The following is a 10,989-nucleotide window of genomic DNA, read 5'->3' as shown; positions in this document are numbered from 1 at the left end:
TACTATTATTTGGGTTCGGAGCTCTCACTTTTCTCTTTGGTATAGATTTTTTCAACCTATTTCATAGAGAATATCGCTTAAGCACCTGCCACGTGTCACATACTGTGATCCCTTGTGATTCTCACCCAGTTGGCAAGCTACTGTGCCGCAGTGACACATCAGATCATGTTGTGCCTCCTAGGTGGGTCTCTTTTTGTCTGTAAAAAGAATAGTGAGTTCTTTAGCACACCCTGAGCAGTTTGCTTTTGGTAAGAAGCACCTAGAAAGTGTTCTGATCAAGACACAGGAATGACAGAGAGAGCAACGTCATCAATCCTGCGAGGGCCAAAGACATCTGTGTCCTTTCTCTCAGCTTCAGGCCATAAACATACTGGGATTTCTACCATTTTAAAAGCATTTTATCAACCTGTCTCCTCCACACCCTGCTGCTCATCTCTCTTTCCCTCTCTGTGAAATGTGTGTGGCTAACTTCCTTCTTCTCACACTTCAGTTTACTGTAACGCAGTCTGCTCTCCTGTGGGTCTTCTGAAGCTGCACTTTCCTAGCTGCTAGGTTCTTAAATTCAAGTTTCTTGATTGCTCATGCCTTTTCTCCTCTGCCCTGAGGAATGTGTGCTAGCCACTCATTCCTTCCTCTGTGTCTTCCATGACACAAGCCACCTTGGTTTTCCTCTTGATTTACTTCTGAAAGCAAATGGAAACTACACAATATTATTTTCTTTTTCCAAACATACACTCCTTACCCGGGACATTTATTACAATAACTTTTGAGTAATATTTTCTTTTTTTTTTAGTTCTTTTTTTCTTTTAAGTATTTTGTTCAGGGTGTCATTGTGCAACTCAGACTTGTAGTGATTCTCCTGTTTTCAAGCTTCCCATCACTGGGATTACAGGCATGTGCCACCATGCCCAGACTTGGTTGCCAGCTCAGCATCCCTGGGATGGGGCCAGTGTGGCATGTGGTGCCAGGGATCAAACCCCAGTCCCTGTGCATGCCTAAGCAGGTGCTTAGTCTGCTGAGCTATCTTGCCGGCCCTACTTTTGAGTAATCTTGAACTCTTCCCACTCTTTTTTGCCTCATTCAAATGGTATTGATGGGCTAGGACTCAGTTTCCCAGACACCCTGCCCCCAATTCTCTTCCCCTTGGCCCCGCACAAAGCCAAAGACAAAACCACAGTACAACCCTGCCTGACTTTAACCAGAGCATGCAACCACAGAAACTCCTTTTGTTAGCATTGAAAGTCTACCACAGACCAGGTAGCCAGGCCAAGATTAGCTCTCCCTCAGCTGTTCCAGCCTGCAAACACCCTCCCCACAGTACCCCTTAAAAGCCCTGTGCTTTACCTTATTTGATGCTGTTTTGGTCCGCTAGACAGTCAGCCTGCTTGCTCCTACCTCCAATAAATCTTCAAGCATCAGAATGCCAGATCAGAAATCTTCAAGCATCTGGTTGATTGCATGGGTTCATACCTAACAGTTGGTGCTGAAACCAGGGAGGGAGGCCAAGGCCTCTGCCAGTCCTTGCCAATCAGGGCCTTGCCCTGGCCTGCTGCCAGCCCTTCTGAGTGGACCGTGAGCCTCAGACCTCCCTTGCTGACCTAAATGCCCACAACTCCTAAACCTATGAGTATCCCCTTGTTGCTTGTTTGACCTATCTTAAAGTACAAATCTCTCTCATTGTCCAACTTGTTTTTTTGAGGGGGGAATGAATGGGGTCATGTCTCTCTCAGGACTCTGCACTTTGCAACCCCCCTAACATTAGCCTGGATGAGATCACTTTCCGTACTGCATTTTCTATTTCCTTTGCTACACATCTTGGAGATAAATGTCGTTCCCATATGGCTTGCTTATCTCTGCCTCAACCCTCTTCCCTGAGACTTGTTCAACTCATACCCAGGGTGGATAGCCTTTGAATTCCTTCAGGAATCCTTCCAGGACTTCTCCGACATGGACATTATCTTCTGGACTTTCATTTTCTATTTCATTTGAACTTCTCGCTGAGGGTGACTCTCTCCTGTCTGGATGGCTCGCTCGCTCCTGGCTTGATGCCCCTCGGCCCGTGGCTTTCATCTCACAAGTCATGCTGACACACCTACCTGCTCCTTCCCATCTCTCAGTCTCCTCTCCAATTGGGGATACCTGCTCGGTGGGCTGTGACCTCACATTTCTCTCAACCTCCTCTCTGATTGGGGATGCCTACTCAGAGGGCTTTGGCCCCACATCCCTTCAGGGATTCCCACAACACTACAGATGCCTTCAGCCTCCTTTCACTTTCTCTCTCCCTGCTCTTGTCTCTCTACCACCATCGGTAGTTCCTCTTCGACTCCCTCTTAGCACTATTCCTCTGTGGTAGACTGCCTTAAGTCTGCCTTTGGCTTCTCTAACCTCAAAGTCAAACACCTAGTATTCCTCTGCCAAACAGCTTGGTCACAATACAAATTGGATAATGGGACTATCTGGTCTCCCAAGGGAACTTTTGATTGTGACAGCTTCGTTGATTTAGATAACTTTTGTTGCCCCAGTGGGAAGTGGTCCAATGTCCCCTATGTTCTTGCTTTCTTTCTCTCTGCAATCATCCTGAGCTGTACCTGTCATGTAGTCCTCAACAGATTCTACTAGCAAAGGCCCCCACCAGACCTCGATCTGACTCCTCCCATCGACTCCTTCCCATTGACCCCTTCATTCCCAGATTCCCCTATAGCCCCCACAGAGCCACCACCAGGGTCACCCCCCCACAGCCACCACCCACCAGATCTGCCACCATCTTCACTGCTTCAGCAGCCCCTTCCATGACAGATGCTACTTCACTTTCCGACCCTGAACTTTCAGGGGCTGCAGAAATCTCTCTCTCTCTCTCTCTCTCTCTCTCTCTCTCTCTCTCTCTCTCTCATGTATTTGGTGGTTACAAGGTCTCACTATGCAGTTCAAACTCATAGTGATCCTCCTATTCTCAGCCTCCCCAGTGCTGGGATTACAGGTGTATGCCACTACTCCCAGACTCTGGCCAACTCAGCCCACCCTGGGGGCAGGCTCATCTACCTGATCCTTCATTCCTCACTGCTCCCAACTTACACCTATAGTCTCTTTTTCCTTCAAGTTCCTCAGTTTGAGACAAAGTACAACCCAAGAACAGCTAATATCACATTGTTCCCTGGCTGGATGTGCTTGCTCCCTCTGCAGTGGGGTGCTCAAGGTCAACAGCCCTCAAAATGTAGGCCCTTATATCTCCTACTCTCCCAGCAGAGCCTGTTGCTCACTTCCTTCTCCCCCCTCCCCCCACCCCTCAGCCACTTGGGCAGGTGATCCTGTCAGAGCCACAAGAAAGAGGCTCTGAGTTTCAGCTTCCTGTCCCTCCCTTAGAACACCCTTCTCACCAGCCTGCAAGTGAAGAACATGGAGCTGTCAGTGCTCCTCTATTGTACTGTGCCTAATTCTCATGCTCTGCTCAGTGTGCTTGCTCCTACTCAAACTTGGTAACTATAAATGCAAGGTTTTTATGTTTTTCAAATTCTTCTTATAAGAGATCTCTGCAAATTGACCTACAAAATTTCTGACTAGTCTCTCATAATTACAAACTTAAAAGGTAATCATAATTTAACCTGGACAGAAATATATTTGAGTGTACTCTGATTGTGTAAAGACGTTCATGTGTGTCCTGTGTATGTGTTTATATGTTGTTCTGTCAACAGCTATTCTTCTTTTTATTTGAGCTTTAAAATATAGACTAAAATGCTTTCTCCTGAGTTACCAGCTGCTCTAAATGATATCAAAATTACTTTACAATTAAACAAAAATTAAAATGGGGATTGATTATTGGACAGGACTCTTGATTGGTGGATAGATGGGTGGCCAACCTTGGCTCATCAGTAGAGAGTCTCCAACAATCTCCTTGGAAGACACCCAATAATTTGGTCATTGGTTAAAAGACAGTTTTTTCAAAGAACAAAAACAAGGTTTTCTGCATTAGATATATTCATGCCTTTCTCTTATGCTTCAGATATTTATAACAAGAAGTTCATGTCAAGCCAACATGAGGTCATTACTTTTCTAACAAACATTTATGTGATATATATCCTGCGTATGTGCCATTACATCTTAGAGATGTCTACACAAAATGGGGGTTTCATCATCTGTTATGACTGTTATGCTACACTACTGTGTAATTCCAGCTCTTAGGAGGCTGAACACAGGTGGATCACTATGAGTCCAATCTATGCAGTGAGACCCTGTAGACCCTATACTAAATACAAAAAAAAAAAAAAAAAAAAAATGGGACCTTAACAAGGTAATGCTGAGCCTAAACAATTCTGCCTTCCAAGGCCTTCCTGGATGATTTCAAGTACAGCAAAGGACACTGGGCATGAGCCTGCCCAACTTGCAGCCACCATGGTTTTATCTACAAGCTCGAGGATCACTGGAAATGTGACTGCCCTGTCTGCCAGAGAGTGGGTAAGTCATCCAATTCCCTGCTTTCACAGGAAAATTTGCTACAGCCAGATCCATCAATAGTTGACCTGCTTGGTCTTGCTGTTGAAGAGGTACAATAGAGCTTGGAGTCCATGGCCCACATCGAGGTATGTTTGTCAGAGTCCTGTGTCTTGCTGGATATCTCAGGTAAAAACCTTTTCTGGCTGACATGGACACCACATACAGTGTTCTTCCTGAGTTTGAAAGTTGCTATATTAGATCTACAGTCTCCATAGTGGGTGTTGATAGCTGACTTACATGACACCTTCAGACAAGCCAATTCCCTGATGACTCCAGATATTGTTCTCCACTCATAATTTCCTTGTAAACCCAACCTACTCCATACCTCTCATGAGGAGAGATCTCACCCAAAAGCTCCATGTCTCTTTCTCCTCTCTCCGCACAGTACTCGTCCTATAAACCTTACCTCAATGCACAGCCAACTCTTTCCTCCCTCTTCCCTTGACCACATACTCTGAGACACTTCCAGTCCCACTTGAGCCACATGTGCTATTCCTATACTAGTGTGCCTCAGAGATCTCATAGCCTTTCCTTGCCAATAGCCCCCAAACATCAGAGGGGACTCAAGATCGATACCCCTCCCCATCAACATGGTCATGGCAAAATGACACAGTCAGATTATAGACTCTCTTCTTGCTTCTCTTCCTATGCCCTTTCATCATAAACTGTCATTCTGTCAACCCTCCTTGCCCCCAAGAACTCTCCTAACTCAGACTACCAACCTCACCAAGTGTTGGTTATACATGTCCTGACCTCATGGCTTTTCTGGCCATACTGAACAACACACACAACTGCCCCCTTTCTCAAAAAACCTTTAAAAACCCCACTGGGGCCTCCCATATACCAAACTCACCTCATTCAACACACTTCCAGACAAGCAACACGAAACAGGCACACAGTGTCACCTGTGTATCATAGGCACACAGCTGTATGGCACCTCAGTCTTTCCTTGCCTTCCCTCACACCTCCAGTGCACTCCAGTGACTATGATCTCTAATTTCAGCAATATATACAAACTCAGAGTTTCAAGATGCCATCTTCCTTAAGAATAAACCCACAAGGCCAGGGCCATAGCTCAGTACAATAACTGCCTGTCTGGCAAGCACAGGATCCTGAGTTCAATCCCCAGTACTGAAAAAAAAGAAAAGAAATGAAAAAAGAATTAACCCACACCCCATAGGATAAAATGGGCCACCCATGTGGGCATCCAGGTAGGTATGACTTTCCTACGTGCAACTCTGGGAGCTGCAGAACTTGGGACCTCCCTAAGAGGCTCCCTGGGATGGAATGGAACTCCATCTTCCCCTGGCATACAGAACTCTGTCTTCCCTTGGCTTGCTCCCCTTCTAGGACCCCTTACTGGGCTTGCTATTATGCTCCTGGTAGCCCCTACTTCATTTCCCTAATCTTCAATACTGTCACCAGATTAACAACCCAAAATGTTAACCAAATGCCTCTATCAGATTACTTCTACCAGGTCTTACTCCAATGAGATCCCTTCAATGACAATGACAACTCCTTACCTTGATCTCTAGAATCACTGCCCATGATACTCCCAGGCAGCAGGAAGTAGCCAGATGATTTCTTTGTCCTTTTTTTTTTTTATTAAAAAGAGTCTGGAATTATGGGCTAGGACTGAAAGTATCCCGGACACCCTGCCCCAAATTCTCTTCTACTTGGTCCCACATAGAGCCAAAGCCAAAACTGCAGTACAACCCTACCAGATTTTGACCAGGGCAAGAAACCACAGAAACTCTCCTTTTGTTAACATTGAAAGTCCCCCACAGACCAGGTAGCCCTGCCAAGATTAGCTCTCCCTCAGCCATTCCAGCCCGCAAACACCCTCCCCATAACCCCCCTTAAAAGTCCCGTGCTTTACCTTATTTGATGCTGTCTTGGTCTGCTAGACAGTCAGGCTGCTTGCTCCTACCTCTAATAAATCTTCAAGCATCAGAATGCCTGGTCTGGTTGATTGAGTGGGGCCATACCTGACAGCTTCATACCTATGTTCTTTCTAGACATAAAGCTTACCAGCCCATACATACCTGGTTTTAAGCAGATGCCCCACTTTTGGTCATCTTCAAAATTTAAGGTAGTAGCACACCATGGCCCACTATGATCTTCATCAACAATACAGTCGTGATGCCATTTCCCATTGGCTAAAAATGGAAATTCACAAGGTCTCCCATAGGAGTTCCCATCTCTGGTATATATCTCTATGTGTTGGGAAGGAAATAAAGAGAATTAAACACCAGGTAATCACTTTTAGCTAGTAAATTCCTTAAAATTCTTTCAAAGGAAGAGTTGTTTCCCTTATAAGAACATGGTATTGAGTAGGCTGCATGGTATAAAAGAACATAGAAACAGACTGTTCAGTCCTGGGCTTCAGTTTTGGTTTCCCAACTAACTTCCATTGGCTGTGGGCAAGCCAGCCAACTTCTATCTGCCTTAGTTTCTGCATTACTTGGGCATAATGAAGGTTGTTCCTGAGTACTTGGTGAGATAATCCATGCAAAGCTTCTTCTATTGTGGTGTGATAAAGTATTAAAATATTCTGTCTTGCTCAAGTAAGGATGGGTGGACGACTCTATGGCGGGTGGCAGAGTGCTTCACCAGAAAGGGTATCCTGACTGAGATTCAATTCACCTGCGTTTTCTTCAGAAAGGAGGCGCCAGAACAAATCCCAAGAATCACTAAGAGGATATGTGTGGACTTGGGGAAGCACCTGTAGAGTCAGAGAGGATAAATAGCTCCACTATTTACAAGAATTTAGACTGTGGGTTTTGAGGAAGTGAAAGTACAAGCTGGTGAAATCCTGAGTAGATTGTTGGAGAGATTATGGCAGAGTAATTCAGGTTATAAAAGAAAATCCAGCCTCAAAGCGACAGTTATAGGACCAGCTGATGGCTAGCAAAACAGCATATTTAGCTTTTCATTTAAATCATTATCTCTGGATCTCAGAAGAATTGAAAGATGATTCTCATTGAAAATATGCCTGCAAATGCTGGAGGACTGCTTCATCACTTTCTTGAAAAGGTGTTTTTTTTTTTTTTTTTTTATCAAAACACTATTTTTGTCACCAATTCTTACACCTCAATTTGTTTAAGACCTTGGTCACTTTCAGATTAAATAATAGTTATTATATGTAAATCATAGTCATCAAATCTCTTTACTCTTTACTGGGATACCAGACTCCCTCAAAATGTCTCATAGATATTTTTAAAAATGAATATAAGACAATATTTACATTATAATATTTTTATCCTTAATTATCCTCACGAGTTCATCTAATTGAAGTGTGAGACTTAATTTAACAGTTTGGAATGTATTATGCAGCCATATAGCAAAAGACAACAATAATCTAGACAATTTTTCTTTGAAAACAGTGTCTTAAGGATCAAAGTCTTAAGGCTTTGTTTCCCTGTGACACATATGTGACTCTGAAGAGGGTACTTTTACTAAAGAACATGTTGACCTTCTCTTTTATAAGGAGTGTGCTCATCACATGTTTTGTTTCTGACCACACCAAAAATCCCAAGCACTCATGACTGGTTTCCCTTCACTGCAGCACTGACAGGAAAGCACCTGAACACAGAGACCGTGACTTGGAGGAACACTGGGTTTCTCCCACAACCTTTGGTCTCTGTCATGATCCTGTCGTATCCTAGCACACTTCTTTCACTTTCTTCTTGCCACAAACCCATGAGCTGAATAAGGAAGGTATGAAACTTGGTCATGGAATCCCCATTTTTGCAGAGTAGTGAGGTGAAAGACTGCATTCAGAGATTCAGTTGTGAACAACAGAAATGAGAACTCGGACTGTATATCAATGGTGAGTTTGAAACCAATGCTTGCATTTGGAGGATTTAAAAAAAATTATTTTCATTAGTCTATGTTTGTAGTAGTAATGATGGTGAATGCAGTGATTACATTCACCATGGAGAGTTGGTTCATGTACATACTACATCTTAATTCTTTTTATATCCCTGTGTCCTTTCTTCCCTCCCTCTGTCTCCATAGCATAAAGCTAAGTTTCACTGAACAGCTCAAACTTTGAAGAATGATAAGTAAACAACAATCATAAAAGAAGCATTGAATGATGCTTATTACTCACTAAGAATTTTATTCTCATTCATCCTTGCAGTTGTTGGACCTCCTGAATTCAATGGGTTTCCAAAGTAAGTCAGGCTTTAGAGAAAAATCTTCCCTGAATGCACTGATTCAGAGTGATAGCATCTTTGAAGCACAAACTTATAATGTAAGCATGAATTTGTGAGATGGTGTTTATGTGGAAAATATTAATTTCTTCAATACCATGAAAAAACACTTTGATGCTCAGACAGGTTGGCAGGTTTCTCAGCATCAGACTCAAAGTAGTTAAGATGGTTCTCACTGCCATTTATCCACCAAAAGCTCATTTCTTCTGCATGATTCATCATTCAAAATCTGAAGAATGATTGTCAGGTAAGGTAGTTTATGATAAAAATGCATATCTAGTACTAATCAAAAGCAATTCATTCATACAATTTATAACTAAAGCTTTCTCTGAGACAAACATAACTCAGACAGGACAGGGTTAGGGGAAGAGAAAGTCCAGGGGTAATAGACAAATGTCCATGTATTAGAAGTAAAAATTTTAGGCTGTAAAAGTCAAGAGGGAAAATAAAGACACTATAGTTGGAGGAAAGAAACCCTGGCTTTGTTCTCTAGCTTTGCTATAACAAGCTGGGTAACCTTGAGCTTCCCTTTATTGAGACTCAAGTACCTTCTTTTCCTTATTTCTATATAGGTACACAGGGGTAGGGCCAGGACCAGTATCAGGAATCAGAGAGTAGTCCCTCTGGTCCTTAATTTAAGATAGTAGTCTTGGCTAGGAAGGGACACACATAAAATTAAAAGGGTAGAATTGCTCAGATTTAATATCTGATCTAACTTGAACAGTGGGAGAAGAAAGCAGGAGAACTCGAGGCTGTCTGGTTTATTTCTGACATGTACAACTTGTATGATGTCAGTCACCTAGAGAAAAGCACAGAAGAGGCTTTGGCCTCTGTTCAGATTAAAACATGAAGGACATCTTGACTAGCCAGATCTACGATGGCCTTTTAAAAGACTTCATGTTCCAGATATTAGATGTGGAAAGGTACAGAAACATTCATGCCTGCTGGTTGTGAGGGACTCCAGTTAGCTCTCTCTTGGGTCATGTTCTGGGTTGGTTCTGAGCCTCCACTTTTGGCTGCTGTGTGAGGCCCATGGACTCCCTTCTGAGAAAAATATTATAATTGCATAAATAAAACACACAGGATAAGTAAGAGACAACTTATATGAAATGAAAACACGCTGGAGACTGAGGGAGAGGATCACTATGAGTCTGAGCTGCATAGAGACCCTGTACCAGATAAATAAATAAATAATAAAAAATAAAATAAAAAATAAATAAGTAAAAGATTATAACTGTACCCACAAAATGAGGATAGGAAAATTAAAGAGCCCTGCCAAGAAAATGATCTGTCTGGTCCCTGAACAAATAATCAGGTTAAATTCGGTTCCAAAACCATCTTGTTGGCATCTATGTTTTCTCTTAGTTGCCATCTTAGAGACAATCATTTATAGCATAAAATTTAAACATGGCATTAAATTGTATCCAGAAAGTAACAACTTTAAGTACAGGAGGAAGCTGGCTAGTAGAAACAGATTTGTTTAATTACTCAAAGGTCAAGGATGGAAGAAAAGGAACAGTTTATCTCTAATATTTTTCAATTAACAGTAGAGCCAGATATTTTCTGGCTTTTCCCTCAGAAACACAAGAGATTCTTCTAGCAGAAAAACTCTTCTAGATAATGGGCAGAAGCTGTTATCCCAAGTCTATAGCCAAATTTCACTTAAATGAGCTTCAGGAAAGAGAAAAACTTCGGTAAGCTATATAAGTTTTTAAAGAAAAGAGTAAGATAACAGAATTCAAGATAATTACATATACCAACATTTGATGTAATTGAGAGAAACAGTAAAAAAAGAGTTACTGGGTTGACAACTAATAACTTTAGTGGTTAAAAAAATACATCTACTTATTCTTTTTAAACTTGGAAATTCCCTGGGCCCTGGTCACTAGACTTAGAGCAAAGGTCACAGCAATATTGTATATTTATTTTTGGAAGCAATCAAGAAAAATTCCACTTTGAAACTGTTGAATCATAAATACAAACATCAACATGTAATAGCCATGCCAAAAATGAACATTTAAAAATCTGACAGAAGCTTTAAAAATATTCCAATTGTATCAAAACATCTAGGCAAGGAAGAATACATTTATTTTTCTTCCTTTTTAAACAGGATAAGATTAGTATTATTAGGTCACTTGTCTTTTAACATGTACAAAGATTTTCTGTCAATCTAATCTTTTGTTTTTCCTAGTGCTTACTTAGAATGTTATTAAAGGAATATGCTCAGGTATCACATAAATTTCAAATCCCAAATTTACTGTACCATGACTGTAATATATATATA

General features: G+C 41.9%; 1 protein-coding gene across 1 annotated transcript in view; it reads right to left on the bottom strand.

The window, feature by feature from the left end:
- The window catches only part of Ly75 (lymphocyte antigen 75), a 162,539-nt gene that overhangs the window by 145,060 nt on the left and 6,490 nt on the right, over positions 1 to 10,989 (bottom strand). Inside the window, exon 3 of the mRNA XM_023713793.1 lies at positions 6,534 to 6,704. Within this exon, the coding sequence (XP_023569561.1) occupies positions 6,534 to 6,704 (171 nt within the window). The remainder of the gene's footprint in view (positions 1 to 6,533; positions 6,705 to 10,989) is intronic.

This window comes from Octodon degus, unplaced genomic scaffold, assembly GCF_000260255.1.
Source record: "Octodon degus isolate 3935 unplaced genomic scaffold, OctDeg1.0 scaffold00032, whole genome shotgun sequence".
Taxonomy (NCBI): Eukaryota; Metazoa; Chordata; class Mammalia; order Rodentia; family Octodontidae; genus Octodon; species Octodon degus.
Note: the sequence above shows the minus strand (reverse complement) of the source record. Positions and strands in the feature narration are given on the sequence as shown.